A 23,293-nucleotide genomic window follows, 5' to 3' on the forward strand; every position below is an offset into this window, starting at 1 on the left:
TGAGTAGCTGGGACTATGGGCGTGTGAAACCAGCCCAGCTAATTTTTGAAATTATTATTTTATAGAGGCTATGTTGTCCAGGCTAATCTCTTTATTTGTTTATATATTTTTGAGATGGAGTCTTGTTCTGTCAACCCAGCTGGAGTGCAGTGGCACGATCTTGGCTCACCGCGACCTCCGCCTTCCAGGTTGAAGCAATTCTCCTGGCTCAGCCTCCCGAGTAGCTGGGACTACAGGCATGCATCACCACGCCCAGCTAATTTTGTTCAGTAGAGACGGGGTTTCGCCATGTTGGCCAGGCTGGTCTCGAGCTCTTGACATCAAGTGATCCACCCGCCTCGGTCTCCCAAAGTGCTGGGATTACAGGTGTGAGCCACTGCACCTGGCCAGATTTGTAGTTTTATATATTCTGGCTACTAATCTTTTGCCAGTTATATATATTGCCAATATCTGTTCCTTTTTGAAGGTATTTGTGATCCTCCTTTCACTTTTTTCTTGATATATTTTAATTATCAGAAGTTCTTAATTTGCATATGGTATATTTATCAACCTCTTATTTTGTGATTATGCTTTTTGTATGTTGAATTTATTTTATTTATTATACATATATATATATATATTTTTTTTTTGAGAAGAAGTCTCTGTCGCCCAGGCTGGAGTACAGTGGCGCAATCTCAGCTCACTGCAACCTCCATCTGTCGGGTTCAAGCGATTCTCCTGTCTCAGCCTCCCGAGTAGCTGGGATTACAGTCGCACGCCACCACGCCTGGCTTTTTTGCATTTTTAGTAGAGACAGAGTTTTGCCATGTTGGCCAGGATGGTCTGGAACTCCTGACCACAAGTGATCCACCTGCCTTGGCCTCCCAAAGTGCTAGGAATACAGACGTGAGCCACTGCACCCGACCTGTATCTTGAATTTAAAAATCATTCTCGGCTGAGCGTGGTGGCCCATGCCTGTAATCCCAGCACTTCGGGAGGCAGAGGCGGGCGGGTCACGAGGTCAGGAGATTGAGACCATCCTGGCTAACACGGTGAAACCCTGTCTCCACTAAACATACAAAAAATCAGCCGGGCGTGGTGGCAGGAGCCTGTAGTCCCAGCTACTTGTGAGGATGAGACAGGAGAATGGCGTAAACCCAGGAGGCGGAGCTTGCAGTGAGCCGAGATTGTGCCACTGCACTCCAGTCTGGGCTACTGAGTGTGACTCTGTCTCAAAAAAATAAAAATAAATAATAAAAATCATTCTCAGGTTGGCTGCAGTGGCTCATGCCTGTAATCCCAGCACTTTGGGAGGCCAAGGCATGTTACAGGCCCGAAGAATGAGGGGCTGCCTTTGCTCACAGAAGCAGGGCGCTCTCTTCTTCTTCCCCGGACCCTTCCTTTAAAACAGTTTCTTTTGCCTTAAGTTTTCATTTCTATGTTCGTCCCTTCCTTCAGTCTTGTAATGTTGGTCTCAAGTAGTAACAGTAGTAACTGTTGTAATGACGGTCTCAAGTAGTATTTATGGCAGTCAGCCACAAAGGCAGGATTGTGTGAGCTCAGGAATTTGCGACCAGCCTAAGCAAAACTGGGAGACTTCAACTTTACAAAAAATACAAAAAACAGCTGGAAGTGTTTTTTTTTTTTTTTTTTTGAGATGGAGTCTGGCTCTGTCGCCCAGGCTGGAGTGTGGTGGCCGGATCTCAGCTCACTGCAAGCTCCGCCTCCCGGGTTTACGCCATTCTCCTGCCTCCGCCTCCCAAGTAGCTGGGACTACAGGCGCCCGCCTCATCGCCCGGCTAGTTTTTTGTATTCTTTAGTAGAGACGGGGTTTCACCGTATTAGCCAGGGTGGTCTCGATCTCCTGACCTTGTGATCCGCCCGTCTCGGCCTCCCAAAGTGCTGGGATTACAGGCTTGAGCCACCGCGCCCGGCCTGGAAGTGTTTTTTGTAGGAGAATCATCTGAACCCAGGAGGCGGAGGTTGCAGTGAGCCGGTGTGTGGTGGCACACACCGGTAGTCCCAGCTACTCAGGAGGCTGAGGTGAGAGAATCACCTGAGCCTGGCAGGTTGAGGCTGCAGTGAGCCGAGATCCTGCCTCCACACTTCAGCCAAGACGACAGAGTGAGACCCTGTCTCAAAAAACAAAACAAACACCACCACCAAAATTACCCACAACACTCTCTATCTTCCTCCTAGTCAGAAAATTTTTGTGTTCGTTTTTTTGTTTATGTTTGAAACAGGGTCTCTGTCGCCCAGGCTAGAGTGCAGTGGCGCCATCTTGGCACACTGCAATCTCTGCCTCCCAGGTTCAAGCTAATTTTTCTGTATTTTCAGTAGAGACAGGGTTTCACTGTTGGCCGGGCTGGTCTTGAACTCCTGACCTCAAGTGATCCGCCCACCTCGTCCGCCCAGTGCTGGGATTACAGGCAGGAGCCACAGCACCCCACCTGTTCCTGGTTTTGTTTTTTGTTTTCTGTTTTTTTGTTTTTTTGTTTTGTTTTTTGTTTTTTGAGACGGAATCTCACTCTGTCACGCAGGCTGGAGTGCAGTGGCGTGATCTCGGCTCATTGTAAGCTCCGCCTCCCAGGTTCAAGTGATTCTCCTGCCTCAGCCTCTCGAGTAGCTGGCATTACAGACACCTGCCACAACACCTAGCTAATTTTTTTTTTTTTTTTTTTTTTTTTTTTGAGACGGAGTTTTGCTCTTGTTGCCTAGGCTGGAGTGCAATGGCGTGATCTCAGCTCACTGCAACCTCCTTCTCCTGGGTTCAAGGGATTCTCCTTCCTTAGCCTCCCAAGTAGCTAGATTACAGGTGCGTGCCACCATGCCAGGCTAAGTTTTTGTATTTTTAGTAGAGACAGGGTTTTGCCATGTTGGTCAGGCTGGTCTCGAACTCCTGACCTCAGGTGATCTGCCTGCCTCGACCTCCCAAAGTGCTGGGATTACAGGCGTGAGCCACCGCACCCGACTATTTTTGCATTTTTAGTAGAGATGAGAGGTTTCACCATATTGGCTAGGCTGGTCTCCAACTCCTGACCTCGTGATCAGCAGTGATCATGCACCACCATGCCTGGGTAATTTTACATTTTTAGTAGAGGTGGAGTTTCAACATGCTGGTCAGGCTGGTCTCAAATCCTGATAGGTGATCCATCTGCCTCAGCCTCCCAAAGTGCTGGGATTACAAGCGTGAGCCACTGTGCCTGGCAATTTTCCTTTCATTCTTTCTTTTTCTTTTCTCTTTTTTTTTTTTTTTTTTTTTTTTTTTTTTTTTTTTTTTTTGAGACAGGGTCTTGCTGTATTCCCCAGGCTGAACTTGAATTGCTAGACTTGAGTGATCCTCCCACCTTAGCCTCCTGATTAGATGAGACTAAAATTTCCCTTTCTATTACTGCCCTTTTCTGATTTTGTTACCAAAGTAATTCTGGCCCCATAGAATAAGTTGAGGAGTGCTCTCTCTTCCTATTTTCTGGAATAGTTTGTATAAAATTAATATGATCTGCACTTTGAAAGTTTGGTGCTACTTGCCTTGATTATGTCATTTTTTTTAAAATAAAAAATGTTTCAGCGGGCCTCAGTGACTCATGCCTCTAATCCCAGCACTTCGGAAGGCAGAAGCAGGTGGGTCGTCTGTCAGGAGTTTGAGACCAGCCTCACCAACATATTGAAACTCTGTCTCTACTAAAAATACAAAATTAGGCAGGTGTGGTGGTGCATGCCTGTAATCCCAGCTAGGGAGGCTGAGGCAGGAGACTCACTTGAACTTGGGAGGCAGAGGTTGCAATGAGCCAAGACAGTGCCATTTCACTCCAGCCTGGCCAACAAGAGTGAAACTCCATCTCAAAAGAAAAAAAAAAAAAAATTTCTGGCCAGGCATGGTGGCTCACACCTATAATCCCAGCACTTTGGGAGGCCAAGGTGGGTGGATCACCTGAGGTCAGGAGTTCGAGACCAGCCTGACCAACATGGCGAAAACCTATCTCTACTAAAAATACAAAATTAGCCGGGCATGGTGGTGGGTACCTGTAATCCCGGCTACTTGAGGACTGAGGCAGGAGGATCGCTTGAATCTGGGAGGTGGAGGTTGCAGTGAGCCGAGATCGTGCCACTGCACTCCAGCCCGGGCAACAAAGCGACCCTCCATCTCCAAAAAAAAAAAAAAAGAAAGAAAGACAAACAATTTCCAGCTGGGCTTGGTGGCTCACGCCTGTAATCCCAGCACTTTGGGAGGCCGAGGCAGGTGGATCACAGGGTCAGGAGTTCGAGACCAGCCTGGCCAAAACCCCATCGCTACTAAAAATACAAAAAGTTAGCCGGGCATGGTGGTGGGCGCCTGTAGTCCCAGCTACTCGGGGGGCTGAGGCAGCAGAATCGCTGGAACCCGGGAGGCAGAGGTTGCAGTGAGCTGAGATCAGACCACTGCACCCCAGCCTGGGTGACAGAGCAAGACTCTGTCTCACAAAATAACAAAAAGCAAAAAACAAAAAATTTCCGCCTATTTTAAAATACAGATAGGATCTTGCTATGTTGCCCAGGCTGGTCTTCAACTCCTGAGTTCAAAAGAGCCACCCACCTCAGCCTCCCAAAGTGCTGGGATTACATGCGTGAGCCACTGTGCCTGACTTATGATGTCATTCTTGACTTTCTTTTCTTCTCATACCTCACATCTAATCAATTTGCAAATTCTGTTCACTTTACCTTTAAGTTAAATACAGAAACCAGGCCAGAGATGGTGGCTCATGCCTGTAATCCAACACTTTGGGAGGCTGAGGCGGGTGGGTCACCTGAAGTCAAGAGTTTGAGACCAGCCTGGGCAACATAGTAAAACCCTGTCTCTACTAAAACTACAAAAATTAGCCGGATATGGTGGTGCACACCTGTAGTCTCAGCTACTTGGGAGGCTGGGGCAGGAGAATCACTTGAATCCGGGAAGCAGCGGTTGCAGTGAGCTGAGATGGCACCACTGCACTCCAGCTTGGGAGACAGAAGGAGACTCCGTCTCAAAAGTAAATAAATATACTTACATACAGAATCCAGCTACTTCTCTTTGCATCCACTGCTAATATCACGGTCTAAGTTATCACCATCTCTTGCCTGCATCACTGCTGTGGCCTTCTAATTGGTCTAATTGGTTCTGCCCATGCAGCCATTTTAATATGCTAAACATGTGGGTCAGATGGTGTCACTCCTCTGCTCAAATCCTCCACTGGCGCCCATCTCACTTTAAGCAAGAGCCAAAGTCCTTACAGTCGCCCACAAGACATGATCTGGATGCCCTGCTCTCTCTCTACCTTGCCTCCTCTCCCCTTTCTCAATCAGGTCCAGCCACACAGACCCCCTTGGTGCTCCTCAAACACATCCTGTATGTCTCCATCACGCGGCCTTTGCACTGCTAGTTTGCTCTGTTTGTGAAATTCTCATACAAATCCATCCAACTGGCTCCTTATCATCTTATCAGGGAGGCCCTCCTAAGGACCTTAAATAACAAATGTCTCCTGCATTCCCCATCCCCCTTACCTTGTTTTCGTTTTTCTTCATATTTATCACCTTGTAACTATTTATTTAAGGCCTGAGTTCTACCATAAGAATAAAGTAGCAAGAGGGCAGAGATTTTGTCTACCTCTCCAGGAGCTAGAACAATAATAGATACCTTTTGACTCAATGATAAATATGTTATTACATGCCTGACTCCTTGGTGTCAGTCAGCTTTTCCAGCTTTATTTCAGTGCATCTTTTCTATAATTAGCATGAAAAACAGCGCCTGGCACATACCGTGGTATATAACTGCCACTTAGTAACGAATGAACTAATGTTATCTCTAGAACTCTGCTTATATTTACTTAGTTTCCATCGTCTTCTTGGAACACCTTTATTTTCCTTCCCACTTTCCCCTCTTCTTTTCCCATTTCTACTCCTTTTTCTTATCTTTCTCACATTTCCTCCTGCTCCTCCTTTTCTCTCTCTAATCCTACTTCTTTAGTCCATTTCTTCTCCTGTCTTTCTCCAAACTCTCTTTTATCTCCTTACTCAGTTCTCTCATGTCCTCCTCTCACTCCTCTTTCTCCTATAGAACCAAAAGACATCAGAACCCAAATTGGCCTTACATCTAATCCCTCTTGGCTGCTATGGAAGAGGAGATACCACAAAATGGCGTGATTTGCTTTAAGGTGACAGCTAGTTTAAGGCCAAATCAGGACTAAATCTCAGGTTATCTCTTTCTTTGTCCTCTCTTCTCTCTCGCTCTTTCATTTCTGCTTTTTTCCCACTTCTCTTTCTTTTTTTAAATTTTATTTATGTATTTATTTTTGAGACGGAGTCTTGCTCTGTCGCCTAGGCTGGAGTGCAATAGCACAATCTTGGCTCACTGCAACCTCTGCCTCCTGGATTCAAGAGATACTTCTGTTTCAGCCTTCCGAGTAGCTGGGACTACAGGCATGTGCCACCACACCCGGCTAATTGTTGTATTTTTAGTAGAGATGGGGTTTCACCACATTGGCCAGACTGGTCTCGAACTCCTGATCTCAAGACCTCAAGTGATCCACCTGCCTCAACCTCCCAAAGTGCTGGGATTACAGGCATGAGCCACTGTGCCCGGCTCGCTTTCTTTTTTTTTTTTTGGAGACGGAGTCTCGCTCTGTTGCCCAGGCCGGAGTGCAGAGACAGGATCTTGGCTCACTGCAACCTCCATCCCCTTCTCCTCCCGCAGGGTTCAAGCTATCTCCTGCCTCAGCCTCCTGAGTAGCTGGGATTATAGGGGTCTGCCATCACACTCCGCTAATTATTTATTTATTTATTTTAGTAGAGATGAGGTTTCACCATGTTGGCCAGTCTGGTCTCGAACTCCTGGCCTCAAGTGATCCGCCCATCTCGGCCTCCCAGAATGCTGGGATTACAGTCCTGAGCCACCACACCTGGCTCTCTTCTCTTTCTCAATACAGTGTTAGAATCAGACAAACTTGCATTAAATCTCAGTTCCATCACAGACCGGTAACCTTCAACAAACTATTTAACTTCTGTCTTCCTAAGAAGTTTCCAACTCTGTGTTCCTCACAGGTGAATTAAGACACTAATATGCACCTCATAGGGTTGCAAAAATCGAATAAAAATTTGAACAATCGGCCAGGTGCGGTGCCTCGTGCCTGCAGTCCCAGCGCTTTGGGAGACCGAGGCAGGTGGATCATGAAATCAGGAGATCAGGACCATCCCGGCTAATATGGTGAAACCACATCTCTACTAAAAATACAAAAATTAGCTGGGCATGGTGGCACGTCCCTGTAATCCCAGCTACTTGGGAGGCTGAGGCAGGAGAATCGCTTGAACCCGAGAGGTGGAGGTTGCAGTGAGTCGAGATTGCACCACTGCACTCCAGCCTGGGCGATTGAGCGAGACTCTGTCTAAAAAAAAAATAAATAAATAAAATAAAAATTTAAACAATCGAGGCTGCAGTGAACTGTGATCGCATCACTGCATGCCACCCTGGGCAACAGAGTGAAACCGTGCCTCTTAAAAAAAAAAAGTAAAAATGAACAAATAAAGCACTTGGTGCAACATAGAACAAATATGGGTTGTTTTCTCATTCTTTCATCTTACATGTTTTTCCCTTCTCTCTTTAAAAACAGTAAGCTTGGACCCCATCTCTACTAAAAATACAAAAATTAACCGGGGATGGTGGCGCGCGCCTGTAATTCCAGCTACTCGGGAGGCCGAAGCAGGAGAATCATTTGAGCCCAAGAGGCAGAGGTTCAGTGGGCCAAGACCGTGCCATTGTACTCCAGCCTGGGTGGCAAGAGTGAAACCCTGGTTCAAAAAAAATAAAAAGAAAAAAGAAAAGATAAGATAAGCTTGGGTGGGGAGGGGTGGATGCAAAAAAAATAAGTTTGGGCTCATTAATTCCTTGGTTCCTTCAAACTTTTAATATTTTATTACGCCTTTGGTTCTTTCTTCTCACTTTTGTTTCACCTTTTCCATTCATTTCTTCTTCTCTTCCTCCTTTCCCTTTCCTGTGTTTCTGCTTATTTTCTATTACAAACCAAAATATGTGGACCATAAACTGCATCTGCAGTTCCTTTAGCCCTAACAGACTACGCGTCCTGTTTCTCTTTATCTTTCTCTTTTTCACTTTCTTGTCTTTCCATTACTTATAAGTTTCTTAATTTTCCTGAGTCTCAGTTTTTCCATCTGGAAAGTGGAGATAACAATTACTAGATTGTTGTTATCAGATGAATTAAGTAATGCTCGTAGCTTAACACAAAGGCCAAGATGTCATTAACTTTACCCTCGACCTTCTGGAAGCCTGTTGTGAAATATAAAACACTATATAAATGTTAGTTGTTTTTGTTTTTATTAAAGTATGTTGAAGTAGAAAGATGGTTTTGAGTTTGAAAAGCTCCAGATAAATCCTTGGATTTTTGAGTCTCAATTTCCTTTTCTGTAAAATAAGAATAACATAGGGGTTTTTCCTCCCCAAAAAATTAAGAGTCCATGTACTGAAATCATCATTCTACAAGTATTAATACATATATAGTAATCGTGGTAGAAGGTGTCCTGAAGTCACACTGGGAATATTTGTGAGGATTCGATGGAATAAAATTTTAAAAGATGTCTGACCAATAGTAAGCACTCAATACATGTTAGCAATTATTATCTCTTTTACTTTTCTCACTTCTTTTCTCCTGCTCTTCAAAAAAGTGAGTGGTTGAACCACCTAGGTGATCTCTGCTGCTAAACTTCTATTATTGATTATTGTTTACTTCCTCTTTGCCCCTTACTCCCCCATCCCGTTTTTTTCCCTCTTCTTCACTCCTTCCATTACAGCTTTTCTCTTGCCTCAGTCACCCAGGGCAGTCCTGATCTCCAGCTCTCCAGCGGCCTAGAACAAACACAGAGTCGGCCGAGACTGGGCACCCGCCAAAGACGTATGTATTTAGTGGCTAGCGCTCTTCCACTAATAAAGTTTTATTGAAATACAGTATTTAAAAAGGCGCCCGTCATTCTTCCCCCGGCGACCAATCGGAGAGAAGAATGCTTGCGTCCCTCACTGGAGCTTCAGCGGTCGGAACACGGGGGCGGGGCATGTCCTGCCGAAATTTGCGTCCTTAGAGCGGAAGTACGTCCGGAAGCCCGCCATAGAGTTTAGTGGCCAGAGCGACTCTTCAGGGAGGTGGCAGGAAAGGCTTGGAAGAGCTGCCGGAGGTGACGGAGCGGCGGCCCCGCCCGGTGCGCTGGAGGTCGAAGCTTCCAGGTAGCCGCCCGCAGAGCCTGACCCAGGGTACGACGAAGCAGTCGGCGGGAGCCCACGGTCGCTGGGCGGTGTCTTTAAGGGAGGGGGCGGAGCCACGTGTAAGCTTCATTGGGGTGAGGTCACGTGGTTGTGGGCGCGTGCGGGGCAGGAGTGGAGAACTGAGGGAGCGTCGTCGTTAGTGTGGACACCATGCGACACCCCTTTCTCCGTTGCATCCTGTCTTGGGGTTCAATGGGGGTGCACACGATGGGGCTTGGGGTTAGGCTCAGGGGAGGGGGTGGGTGTGGAGCCTTGTGAAGTGGCTGACTTTAGGATTCGTAGATCAGAATTCTAGACCGCTCCATGTCTGATTCCTCACCGCAGAACCGACTTAGTACCTATACAATCCAGTCCTTCAGCTTTGTGCTTCCCATCCTGCCAGCCATCCGGGATCTGTAGCTTCACATTCTCTTTCCTTGCAGCTCTGGACATCCTGAGCCCAGGTGCCCCCAGCTCAGTGCAGTCATGAGTGCGGAAGTGAAGGTGACAGGGCAGAACCAGGAGCAATTTCTGCTCCTAGCCAAGTCGGCCAAGGGGGCAGCGCTGGCCACACTCATCCATCAGGTGCTGGAGGCTCCTGGTGTCTACGTATTTGGAGAACTGCTGGACATGCCCAATGTTAGAGAGGTGGGTTGCTGGCTTGAATAGTCCACAGAGAAGCATAGGCAAAGGTTTGATTTTGAGAATGGGTGGGCAGGGCTCAATTTGTGATCCCATACCATTCAGTTGAACAAGAAAACAGTGATGATTAAATGCCAACTTGCAAAAGTAACCAGTAAACAAGCAAACCAGCTTTCCTTTGGAGATAAAGGATCTGTAAAGTCCACTATTTTTCATTTTAAGCAAAAGAGCATGTTATTCAGAATAGGAAACCTGATTTCCAGCCTGTCTCCACCAGTGTAATAGCTGTTAATTCTCATGTCACCTTGATCAGGTCACTTTTGTTTTAGGGCTTCAGCTCTCTCTTTTAAAAATGGAGACAATACTGCCCCCTCTGTTGTGGGAATAAAGTGAGATTATGGGAAAGTGTAAAGTCTGGTACAAGTAGGTAGTGAGCATGTTAAATTAGCATGCCCTGTTCTTCCCTATGTGCAGCATATGCTAATCTGTTCAAGGTAGCTAAGGGAGAACGTGTCTTTTTCCCAAAGACACATGGCAAACACTAGGAACACAGCAGAGAGAACCATTCACATAAAAGTGGCAGAGTTAATTTACAGTCAGAGGAGGCAGCCTGAGTCCTGACATGCTGACAGTGATATGTGGGTAAACTGAGCTAAGTTATTTGGGCCCTGTGGTTTAACCTTTTGGATCACTCTGTGATATGGTGAAAACTGGCTGACTTTTCCGTGCTTTCATCTGCAGTGGAACTAAAGAGTATTCATCAAGGTGATGAGAAAGAAGCACTTGGCTGGGTGCAGTGGTTCACGCCTGTAATCCCAGCACTTTGGAAGGCCAAGGCAGGTGGATCACCTGAGGTCAGGAGGTGAAACCAATATGGCAGAACCCTGTCTCTGTTAAAAATACAAACAGGCCTGGGCGCAGTGGCTCACGCCTGTAATCCCAGCACTTTGGGAGGCTGAGGCAGGCGGATCACGAGGTCAGGAGATCAAGACTATCCTGACGGTCTAACACAGTGAAACCCCATCTCTACTAAAAATACAAAAAATTAGCCGGGCGTGGTGGCAGGTGCCTGTAGTCAGTCCTAGCTACTCGGGAGGCTGAGGCAGGAGAATGGCGTGAACCCGGCAGGCGGAGGTTGCAGTGAGTTGAGATGGCGCCACTGCACTCCAGTCTGGGTGACAGAGCAAGACTCTGTCCCAAAAAAAAAAAAAAAAAAAAAACAGGGCCGGGCATGGTGGCTCATGCCTGTTCCCAGCACTTTGGGAGGCTGAGGTGGGTGGATCATGAGGTCACGAGTTCAAGACCAGCCTGGCCAAAGGTAGTGAAACCCTCTCTCTACTAAAAATACAAAAATTAGCTGGGTGCAGTAGCAGGTGCCTGTAATCCCAGCTACTTGGGAGGCCGAGGCAGGAGAATCGCTTGAACCCGGGAGGCAGAGGTTGCAATGAGCCGAGATTGTGCCACTGCACTCCAGCCTGGGCGACAGAGTGAGATTCTGTCTCAAAAAAACCAAAAAACACAAAAAAAGCTCGTGTATGCCAGAAGTTAAATTAAAAAAAACAAAAAAGGCCGGGCGCGGTGGCTCAAGCCTGTAATCCCAGCACTTTGGGAGGCCGAGGCAGGCGGATCACAAGGTCAGGAGATCGAGACCATCCTGGCTAACACCGTGAAACCCAGTCTCTACTAAAAAATACAAAAAACTAGCCGGGCGAGGTGGCGGGCGCCTGTAGTCCCAGCTACTCGGGGAGGCTGAGGCAGGAGAATGGCGTGAACCCGGGAGGCGGAGCTTGCAGTGAGCTGAGATCTGGCCAGTGCACTCCAGCTTGGGTGACAGAGCAAGACTCCGTCTCAAAAAAAAAAAACAAAAAAAAGGGCAGCAGAGGTTGCAGTGAGCCAAGATCACACCACTGCACTCCAGCCTGGGTGACAGTGCGAGACACCGTCTCAGAAAAAGAAAAAGAAGCACTTATTGAGTGGCTGTTAACTGCCCTTCTTATGGTCTGTGAATACAAGAAAAGTATCAGGCATGGAGCTTACCCTTCTGAAGTTTACATTCCAGTTGAAGAGATAAGATGAATGGATATAAATCTAAATTATTTATTTATTTAGCAAGTATTTCTTCTGAGGCAATTACTGCATAGCTCTGTGGGATACCAGAGACTGGGTCTATAATCTTGTTGAAAGATATTCTTAGGTAGCAACCTTCTGCAAGGATTGATTGATTAAGTGCCAGAATGAAGCTGAGCACAGTGGCTTATGCCTGTAATCCCAGCACTTTGGGAGGCTGAGGCAGGTGGATCACCTGAGGTCAGGAGTTCGAGACCAGCCTGGCCAACATGGTGAAACCCTGTCTCTACTAAAAATACATATATTAGCCCAGTGTGGTGGTGCACGCCTGTAATCCCACCTGCTTGGGAGGGTGAGGCAGGACAATCACTTGAGCTCAAGAGGCGGAGGTTGCAGTGAACCAAGATCACGCCACTGCACTCCAACCTGGGTGACAGAAGGAGACTCCATCGTGGAAAAAAAAAAATGCCAGAATGAGTGATCCATGATAGGAGAGGAAATCTGGGTGAACTGGACTGGGTGATGCAAGACAGTGTCCTGGTCAGGTGGGTCTGAAGCAGAGACCACAAATTTAGATGTCTTTCTAGGCTGTGCAGCTGTCAGAGATGAGTGAGGCTGAGGCAGGAATCTGTTGAATTGGGGAGTACTGCACACTGCCCAGACATATTCCAATTTAGAAATACCAGACACTCTGAGGGCCAGACAACACAATTTGCAGTGTCTGGTGCATGTGTCTGTTCGACTCTGAAAACTGAATGTCTTCAACTCTGAATTTAGGGTAGGAATTGGATGGCATATGGAGCAAGAGGGCATTGTGGATTGGGAGAATAGTGTAAACAAAGGCCTGAAGGTGGAAATGAGGCCTTCCTGTGGGAAGCGTGATCAGAGAGGCAGAGAACTCCTTTTGATGAGCCAGGAGAGTTAACATTGGCTGGGAAAGATGGAACAAAAAGTGGAGTTCCACACAGGATAAGGCTGGGAGGGTGGAGAGGGAAGACTTCGGTCACCTCCTTTGTCTTCATTCTTGCAGCTGGCTGAGAGTGACTTTGCCTCCACCTTCCGGCTGCTCACAGTGTTTGCTTATGGGACATACGCTGACTACTTAGGTAACCAGAGGGTTTGGTGCTCTGGAGTAATGGAGATGGGAGAAGGGCAATTTCTGGAGGGGCTCAGAAGAAATTCCTGGGATATCCCACTTAGATCGCCTGGGCACGTAGGGTCAGGGTCGAGACCTGAATTGGCATTGAAAGTGGGAGGGGAGGGAAGCAGGCTAGGGCTTCCCAGAAAACTGAAATCAAGATTCCTTACACTTTGTCATTTTTCCCTAGCGGAAGCCCGGAATCTTCCTCCACTAACAGAGGCTCAGAAGAATAAGCTTCGACACCTCTCAGTTGTCACCCTGGCTGCTAAAGTAAAGGTGAGTGGCAGTCCCCCAGTCCTACGGTCTTGAGCATCCTTTTGTACGTCCCTGAGAGTCCACACTAGGACAGCCTTTGTCTGGACCGTTGCTGCTTCCTGCCCTCCCCTTGTCCAAGGTCTGTATATAAACTCCATTAGCAACCATTTAGGCTGATAGTATTCTTAGTTTTCTGTGTTATTTTTTAATCAACTTAAGTTCTAAATAAACATCTTTTGTGTTTTTGGTCAAAATAGCAAGTAGGATATTGTTCAGGTGTTGTTCAACAATACCTTCTTCCCTACTGCTAGAAACCAGGCTCTCTCTTAATGAAGTGCTAGGCTTCTCTTTGTTAGGATGAGAAATATATATCCCAGAAGTATCTGTATATTCCCGTTAGGCTGTTTTTTGTCTAATATCATCACCCACCTTCCCAGCCTGCCCAGTCTGCAGCTCGCAATAGTTACTTGACTCTCAGTTGTCCTCAGGATTTAATTTAAACCAGGCTGTCTATTGAGAGATACCTCCAAAGGAATGCCTGTTGCAAGTAGGCAGAGTATAAATGATAAACAGTAAATCCAGACCTCTCCCACTTCTGCTTACTCCCCTATGTCAGGCTGATCTTGACCGAGGACCGGGTGATACCCTGAGCTGTGGCCAAAGGAGTGACACCCAGGCAGATGTCATTTTCTCCCTCTGTGGTGTGGCAGGGGTGAGGGTGTTAGGGGAGCATTTTGTATTTTATTTAAGATTGTCGGCCGGGCGCGGTGGCTCAAGCCTGTAATCCCAGCACTTTGGGAGGCCGAGACGGGCGGATCACGAGGTCAGGAGATCGAGACCATCCTGGCTAACACGGTGAAACCCCGTCTCTACTAAAAAGTACAAAAAAAAAAAAAACTAGCCGGGCGAGGTGGCGGGCGCCGGTAGTCCCAGCTATTCAGGAGGCTGAGGCAGGGGATTGGCGTGAACCCGGGAGGCGGAGCTTGCAGTGAGCTGAGATCCGGCCACTGCACTCCAGCTTGGGCCACAGAGCGAGACTCCGTCTCAAAAAAAAAAAAAAAAAAAGATTGTCCTTCTAATGATGCTGTTTTTGAAGTGGGAATACTTTTGTTTATTTTGCTTTAGAACCAGTCTCTTAGAGGAAGTGATTTAGGAATGGGAGCGGCGGGCAGGTGGGCTGGGGCAGGGGGAAAAGGAGGGAAGATTTTTGGAAGCCCTTTTCTGCTGCGGAACCTCACAAATCCTGACCTGATCTCTGCGGCCCCAGTGTATCCCATATGCAGTGTTGCTGGAGGCTCTTGCCCTGCGTAATGTGCGGCAGCTGGAAGACCTTGTGATTGAGGCTGTGTATGCTGACGTGCTTCGTGGCTCCCTGGACCAGCGCAACCAGCGGCTCGAGGTTGACTACAGCATCGGGCGGGACATCCAACGCCAGGACCTCAATGCCATTGCCCGAACCCTGCAGGAATGGTGAGAACCATATCCTGGCACTGTCCCCTTCCTTCTCACCCTGAGAAAGAGACAGGTGCTTCAGGGTGAGAGAGGGCAAGAGCTGGGCTGGTCTGTAAAGGTGAACCCAGGAGGATGAAGGTAAATGAATTTATCCCTCCAAAGGCTTCTGGGGAATGCAGGAGTGGGGGAGATCCTGGGAGGCGGCAGAAGTCAGTGTCTGTGATATAGCAGTTGGGGGAGGGAAAGGGAGTGGTACGCTTGAGGGGATCCTAACCAGTAAGGTTGGTCGCCTATCTTGGGCTGGATTCTGTTGATTGATCTATCACTACCATTGTCCACAGGCAATGGACAATTTTATTTTCTTTGTGTCCCCATCTAACTTCAGGGTTTCTGTATTCATTAAGTCACCTCTTTTTCTCTTTGGCATCTGCTACCCTATTTTGTTTTTAGTTCCTACTCCCATCTTGCACATCACTCCAGGCACTTCCTTATCGCTCTCTGACCACACTGAGTGTCCATCCCACTGCTAGGAATGTTATCATAGGTAGTTTCTAGGTGCCCTGTTGAGGGTTCCCAACTCAAAATGCCAGAAGCTGTGTTCTGGCTCTGTTACTCAGGTTGGAGTGCAGTGGCACCAGCTTGACTCACTGCAGCCTCCAACCTCCAGGGCTCAAGCCACCCTCCACCTCAGTCTCTCGAGTAGCATGGGACTACAGGCTCGTGCCACCACATCCAGCTAATTTTTGTATTTTTTGTAGAGACAGGTTTTTACCGTATCGCGCAGGCCAGTCTTGAACTCCTGAGCTTAAGCAATCTGCCTATCGTGGCCTCCCAAAATGCTGGGATTACGGGGGTGAGCCACTGCGCCCTGCCTCTAGGGTTCTTTTTGAGTTAGTTTTCTGTGAGTCTGTGATCGCAGCCCTTGTCTGCTGACACTTCTCTCCCCTGACTCCCGCAGGTGTGTGGGCTGTGAGGTTGTGCTGTCAGGCATTGAGGAGCAGGTGAGCCGTGCCAACCAGCACAAAGAGCAGCAACTGGGCCTGAAGCAGCAGATTGAGAGTGAGGTGAGCAGTCAGGGGAGCGGGCAGACCCAAGCTCCCCCAGTCTGGGCCACTTGTCCTTTGCAGAGAGGATTTGGACAGTGGCTGCAGCAGACAACCAGATGAGCAGGGGTGGAAGGTTCTGGAACCTTCCTTGCTATCCCTATTCCTTTCATCCTGGTAGGTTGCCAACCTTAAAAAAACCATTAAAGTTACGACGGCAGCAGCAGCCGCGGCCACATCTCAGGACCCTGAGCAACACCTGACTGAGCTGAGGGAACCAGCTCCTGGCACCAACCAGCGTCAGCCCAGCAAGAAAGCCTCAAAGGGCAAGGGGTGAGCCAGGGTAGCAGGAACTGCTCACTTCCAGGGTGCCCTGCTTTTACCCCAGGGACCTCTCTGTCCTCATTTCCTTCAGTTACTTGCATGGGAGTAGGGAGTGGGGGGAACCTCCAGAGGTTAGGGGATTCCCTGCATTGTCTTTCTCTCTCTTTCTCTCTCTTCTCCTTGCCAGGCTCCGAGGGAGTGCCAAGATTTGGTCCAAGTCGAATTGAAAGGACTGTCGTTTCCTCCCTGGGGATGTGGGGTCCCAGCTGCCTGCCTGCCTCTTAGGAGTCCTCAGAGAGCCTTCCTGTGCCCCTGGCCAGCTGATAATCCTAGGTTCATGACCCTTCACTTCCCCCGACCCCAAACATAGACCACACCTTCTCTAGGGAGGAGGCAAATGCAGGTTATGTTTTTGTTGGTACTTTTTGTTTTTTGTGACTTCATGTGTTCCATTACTCCCCGCTGCCATGCTCTCTCCCCTGTTTCCTTAAGAGCTCAGCATCTGTCCCTGTTCATTAAATGTCACTGAGTAGGTGGGTAGCCCTGATAGGGGTTGCTGTGTTTCAAGCATAACCCACAGGCGTTTTTTCTACCACCCCATCCCTGCATGCCTGATCCCCAATTCCTATACCTTACCCCCCACCTATTGAGCAGCCTCTGAAGAGCCGTAGGGCCCCCACCTTTACTCACACCCTGAGAATTCTGGGAGCCAATCTGCCATTCCAGGAGTCACTGGACATGTTCATCCAAGAATCCTGTCACACTACAGTCGTTTCTTTTCCTCTCTCTGGCCCTTGGGTCCTGGGATTGCTGCCGCTTCAACCCCAGAGCCTAAGAATGGCAGCCGTTTCTTAACGTGTTGAGAGATGGGTCTTTTTTGGCCCTGGCCATCTTGGGAAGCTTGATGGCAATCCTGGAAGGGTTTAATTTCCTTTTGTGAGTTTGGTGGGGAAGGGAAGGGTATATAGATTGTATTAAAAAAAGGTATATATGCATATAACTATATATAACATGACACAGAAATAAATCTATGAGAAATCTATCTACAAACTACCCTGAACCAGGTATCTTCTGTGTTTGATATTTGTGGATGGGAAGAAGACTCATTCCCAATTCACTCTAAAAGAAACAGTACTGGAAAATGAAGAGACCCAGATACTATTTGCTGAGTCTCTGGCTGAGGCCTTTGGACAGGTTGCTCAGCATCCGTTCAGAAGTAATGGATATGGCTGGGCGCAGTGGCTCACACCTGTAATCCCAATATGTTGGGAGGCCAGGGTGGGCATGTCACTTGAGGTCAGGAGTGTGAGACCAGCCTGGCCAACATGGTAAAACCCTGTCTCCTAAAAATACAAAAAAATTAGCTGGGTGTGGTGGTGCACACCCATAATCCCGTAAGGAGGCTGAGGCAGGAGAATCGCTTGAACCTGGGAGGTGAAGGTTGCAGTGAGCCGAGATCATGCACACCAGCCTGAATGACATTCAGAATGAGACTCCATCTCAAAAAAAAAAAAAAAAAAGGATGGGCACGGTGGCTCATACCTGTAATCCTGGCACTTTGGGAGGCCAAGGCAGGTGGATCATAAGGTCAGGAGATCGAGACCATCCTGGCTAACACGGTGAAACCCTGTCTCTACTAAAAATACAAAACAATTAGCCAGTGCGGTAGTGAGCACCTGTAGTCCCAGCTACTGGGAAGGCTGAGGCAGGAGAATGGCGTGAACCCGGGAGGCGGAGCTTGCAGTGAGCCGAGATGGCGCCACTGCACTCCAGCCTGGGCGACAAGAGCGAGACTCTGTCTCAAAAGGAAAAAAAAAAAAAGGCTCTGGACATGCAAATGGTGGCCACTGTTTCTGCTCTCAAGGAACTTGAGTTCAGTCTATGTCCTCCCACCTCATAGAATTATAAGGGAAAGAGTTGATAATGAACTTGAATTTTCACATCGGAACCACACAGAACTGTCAGATCTGTGGCAAGAAGGAGCCATTGGACTCCTGCCCTCTGTCCACTAGAGCTCTCTAGGAAGTGTGCTAGAAGGATCGGAATCCTTGGCCTAGCTAGAGTGCTGCCATGGACTCCCTAGATTGGAGAGCTCTGGTGTGAGGCACAGTTGAGCCTTCGTTTGCATGTGAATTGGTTGCCTTCTGAGGGTCCTGGGGTTGACAGCTGCTCCCCAAATCTTGTGATGTTCTTTAGGTGGAGATTTAGGACGGACCACCTTTCATTGGTCCTAAAGCTATCAGTCATGGAATTAGAAAGTGGGAGTGGGGTCTGGGCACAGTGGCTCATGCCTGTAATCCCAGCACTTTGGGAGGCCGAGGCAGGCAGATCACGAGGTCAAGAGATCAAGACCTTCCTGGCCAACATGGTGAAACCTATCTCTACTAAAAATACAAAAATTAGCCGGGCGTGGTGGTGCTTACCTGTAATCCCAGCTACTTGGAAGGCTGAGGCAGGAGAATTGCTTGAACCCAGGAGGCAGAGGTTGCGGTGAGCCAAGATGGTGCCACTGCACTTCAGCCTGCTGACAGAGCGAGACTCCGTCTCAAAAAAAAAAAAAAAAAGTGGGAGTGAGATTCTACATTTCTTTTGTGTGTGTGTGGGCGGGGGGGGGGTTTCGAGACAGAGTTTCACTCTTGTTGCCTAGGCTGGAGTGCAATGGCACGATCTTGGCTCACTGCAACCCCCATCTCCTGGGTTCAAGTGATTCTCCTGCCTCAGCCTCCCAAGTAGCTGGGATTACAGGCATGCCCCACCACGCCCGGCTAATTTTGTATTTTTAGTAGAGACGGGGTTTCTCCATGTCGGTTAGGCTGGTGTCGAACTCCCGACCTCAGGTGATCCGCCTGCTTCAGCCTCCCAAAGTGCTGGGATTACAGGCGTGAGTCACCACTCCCGGCCAGATGCTAGGTTTTTGATTACAAATTGGCTAGATAAGCTTGTTGTCTTGAGCGGGGCAGTGACTTAATGAGACTAGTCTAAGGTGCCCCATTTCAGGAGTTGAAACTCTTGGCTTCTCAGCTTTTCCCTAGACAAGCAAGAGTTGATTCTCAGTCTCTGCTTCTGAAATAAACCCCTTCTTCCCACACCCTCCAGTGTGTAAAAGTTGCTAACTCCTGGTGCTTTGACCCTGTCCTGCCACCCCTGCCCATGCTCCAATTTTCCTTTGGAACTCAGTATCGCCTTTACCTGTAAGCTGGTCCCAGCTAATGGTGCCATAACTTCCCAGGCCTCGCTCTCAAGTCCAATGTGGGCTAGTCTGGGACTGCCTGACTTCACCCAAGGAGGGAGGGGAAAGCATTCACATCCCAAGGTTATGGGACAAAGACAAATGCCATTTGCTTTTGATTTACAGAAAGAAGTGTCTTGGCTGTGAAGGCCTGGGGAAAGGACAGTAAATTATTTGGGAGGTGGCGAGGATCAGTTTTTGACCCAGAAATGTGGTTTAAGATTTAGGGATTCCATGTGTAACCAGGCCCAGGGCACCAGGAGAATCTTCCTAACCAAGAATCTTGTCGGCCGGGCGCGGTGGCTCAAGCCTGTAATCCCAGCACTTTGGGAGGCCGAGACGGGCGGATCACGAGGTCAGGAGATCGAGACCATCCTGGCTAACATGGTGAAACCCCGTCTCTACTAAAAATTACAAAAAACTAGCCGGGCGAGGTGGCGGGCGCCTGTAGTCCCAGCTACTCGGGAGGCTGAGGCAGGAGAATGGCGTAAACCCGGGAGGCAGAGCTTGCAGTGAGCTGAGATCCGGCCACTGCACTCCAGCCTAGGTGACAGAGCGAGACTCCGTCTCAAAACAAAACAAAACAAAACAAAACAAAACCATGCCTTAAAACAACATGTAAATATGATCTCAGTTTCTATGGGTAAGGAATCTGGGCACGGCTGACTTAGCTTTCTGCTTAGGTTTCTCACAAGACTGAAGTCAAGGTGTTAGCTAGGGCCATAGTCCTCTCAGGGTTCAAATGGGAAGGATTTGCTTCCCGGCTCACTCAGTGGTTGTCAGCAGGATTCATTACTTCACAGATGGTTGGACTGAGGACCTCATTTCCTGACTGACTGCTGGCCAGAGGCCACCCAGGTAGCCTCCATCACAGCAAGAGCCAGAAAGACAACACCAGCAAGATGAAGTCACAGTGTTTTGTTACTTAATCATGGAAGTGACATCACGTCACTTTTACCAGTTACCGGGTCCAGTCTATACTCAAGGGGTGAAGACTACACAGGGTGTGACTGTCAGAAGGCAGGAATCATTGGAAACCATGTTAGAAGCTCCCTACCACAGACAGTTTTTCTGGGCCACCAGCATCAAAATCATCAGGGGAGCTTCTGAAAATGTGCATTCCTGGACCCCACTCCCACCCTTTGCTATTGAATTAGAATCTCCAGCGTGTGAACTGGAAATGTGCCATCATCACCCTCATTGTCTCAGCTCTGCAAGGGCTCTGAAAAGGCTACTGCAGGGCCTTGGAAGACACGTGAGGGGCCCAGGGTCATCGTCTGAGAGAGAGAGAGGGCAAAAGTGAAACTTTTGAGTACAGGGCAAGAGAGTAAGAGAAACTTGTCCTTTCCTTTGAGGTTCTTAAGTACATGGTTATATATTACAACTGTGATAAGTACCTTAAGAAGTATTGGGTGGGCCGGGCGCGGTGGCTCAAGCCTGTAATCCCAGCACTTTGGGAGACCGAGATGGGCGGATCACAAGGTCAGGAGATCGAGACCATCCTGGCTAACACGGTGAAACCCCGTCTCTACTAAAAAAAATACAAAAAACTAGCCGGGCGAGGTGGCGGGCGCCTGTAGTCCCAGCTACTCGGGAGGCTGAGGCAGGAGAATGGCGGGAACCCGGGAGGCGGAGCTTGGAGTGAGCTGAGATTCGGCCACTGCACTCCAGCCTGGGCGACAGAGCCAGACTCTGTCTCAAAAAAAAAAAAAAAAAAAAAAAGTATTGGGTGACACGAAAGCATTTAACTGAGATCTACATCTTGCTTGGGGTCAGAAAAGCCTCCAAGGACATGACCTTTAAACTGAAACTAGAAGCCCAAGTAGCAATTAGCCTGATAAAAGAGAGGGGGAGCATCTTGGATGGGAAGAATAGTGGGATAAAGGCCTGCAGGCAGAAAGCTTCATTCTGTGACCCACTGCCTGTCCTTCAATAGGAAATGCATAATTTGGGGGATGGGGCAAGATAGACAATGCTATACTTAATGTTCATTTATCAGTCAATTGGCAAATATATCTTGTTTTTTGTTTTATTTTGCTTTTGAGACCATGTCTCGCTCTGTCACTGGAGCTGGAGTACAGTGGCACGATCATATGGGAATGGGGAGGGAAGCCCCAGGGGCCCAGAAAATGTCAGAGAGACCACAGGAGGAAAATCAAGAGAACAGTTCCATAAAAGTTTATGAACTCCTGGGCTAAACTGTGAGCTGTGCAAGCATAGATCTGTCCCTAAACAGCCTAGCTAAGGCTTTGTGAACTGAGATACAGAATGGATCACTGTCCAGGTCTGACTGGCCACTGGGTGGCATCTGAGCCGGACGGATCCAAATAACACTGCGAACACTTTTAAAATAAAACTGACATTGAAACCACAATGCTAAAAAGGCAGGTCAAAACTTGCTGCCTGAACCTGATTACCTGCTAAAACAAATTAGCATTCAACATGTTCAACATACTCCTTAAGATTTTAACAAGACCCAGAGCCTCAAAACATAATATTCAAAATATCCAGAGTATAATCTAAGATGACTCAGCATACAAATAACGCTCCAGGGAAAAGACAACCAACCCCAAGGAGGTGGAAGTGTTGGAATTTAAAGCAAATGCTACAAGCAGTCTAACCATGCAGGAAGAAGAAAGGGAGAATGCTTTTGAAGCAAATGTAAAGAAAGTCTTTTCTTTTTTTTTTTTTTGAGACAGAGAGTCTCGCTGTATCGCCCAGGCTGGAGTGGAGTGCCATGGTGCGATCTCGGCTCACTGCAAGCTCCGCCTCCCGGGTTCACACCATTCTCCTGCCTCAGCCTCCTGAGTAGCTGGGACTACAGGCTCCTGACTTGGTGATCCGCCCGCCTCGGCCTCCCAAAGTGCTGGCGTGTGAGCCACTTTGCCTGGCCTAAAGAAAGTCTTAGCAAAGAAATGGAAGATATAAAGAACCAAACTGAAAATAGCAGTAACTAGGCCAGGTGCGGTGGCTCACGCCTGTAATCCCAGCACTTTGGGAGGCCGAGCTGGACGAATCACCTAAGGTCAGGAGTTCAAGACTATCCTGGCCAACATGGTGAAACCCCACCTTTACTAAAAATACAAAAATTAGACAGGCGTGGTGGCGGGCGCCTGTAATCTCAGCTACTTGGGAGGCTGAGGCAGGAGAATCGCTTTAACCTGGGAGGTGGAGGTTACAGTGAGCTGAGATTGTGCCATTGCACTCCAACTTGGGTGACAACAGCAAGACTCTGTCTCAGAAAAACCAAAAACCTAAACTTCCCAAACCTGGGAAAAGACAAACACAGATTCAAAAAGTTTGGGGAATAGCAAACAAGATATACTCAGATCCATGTCCATAGCCAGTGTGGTGGCACACGTCTCACGCCTGTAGTCCCAGCTACTTGGAAGGCTGAGGCAGGAGAATCACTTGCACTCCAGCCTGAGTGATAGAGCAAGACTCTGTCTCAAAAAAAAAAAAAAAAATAATAATAATAATAATAATCCATGTCCAGACACATCAGAATAAAATTGCTAAAGGTTAAAGATAAATAAAAAAGTCCTACAAGCATTTAGAAAAACAGTGCTTTTCACACAGGATAAAAATGACTGAAATGACTGCACATTTCTCATCAGAAACTATGAAAGTCAGGTGGAACGAGAATGATACTTTTAAGGGGTCGAAGGGAAATAACTCAAAATTCTATATCCAGTGAAAATATTACTCAGGAATGAATGTGAAATAAAGATATTCTCAAGTGAAGGAAAATAAGAATTTGTCACTGGCAAACCCACTATAAAATAAATCCTAAAGGAGGTTCTTCAGGCAGAAGAGAAATGACACCAGAGGAAATGCGGAATATTAAGGATGAAGAGCAACAGCAATGGTAAATATAATAGATTATTTTTCTCCTCTTAAGT

At 47.8% G+C, this 23,293-nt stretch overlaps 1 protein-coding gene across 3 annotated transcripts; it reads left to right on the forward strand.

The window, feature by feature from the left end:
* The first annotated feature begins 9,004 nt into the window (after positions 1-9,004).
* On the forward strand, positions 9,005-17,215 carry LOC115898286 (COP9 signalosome complex subunit 7a). Of its 3 annotated transcripts, none has more exons than XM_030932665.1 (8): positions 9,005-9,220; positions 9,682-9,886; positions 12,978-13,053; positions 13,276-13,364; positions 14,611-14,813; positions 15,754-15,859; positions 16,020-16,171; positions 16,350-17,215. In XM_030932665.1, exons 2-8 carry the CDS (start codon positions 9,725-9,727, stop codon positions 16,387-16,389), a joined length of 828 nt encoding a protein of 275 aa, XP_030788525.1. In that variant the 5' UTR covers positions 9,005-9,220; positions 9,682-9,724; the 3' UTR covers positions 16,390-17,215. The 3 variants fall into 3 exon arrangements, with proteins under 3 accessions (XP_030788525.1, XP_030788521.1, XP_030788533.1); XM_030932661.1 differs by having other exon boundaries at positions 9,052-9,247; XM_030932673.1 differs by having other exon boundaries at positions 9,119-9,318.
* The last annotated feature ends 6,078 nt before the right edge of the window (positions 17,216-23,293 follow it).

This window comes from Rhinopithecus roxellana, chromosome 1 (genome assembly GCF_007565055.1).
Source record: "Rhinopithecus roxellana isolate Shanxi Qingling chromosome 1, ASM756505v1, whole genome shotgun sequence".
Lineage (NCBI taxonomy): Eukaryota > Metazoa > Chordata > Mammalia > Primates > Cercopithecidae > Rhinopithecus > Rhinopithecus roxellana.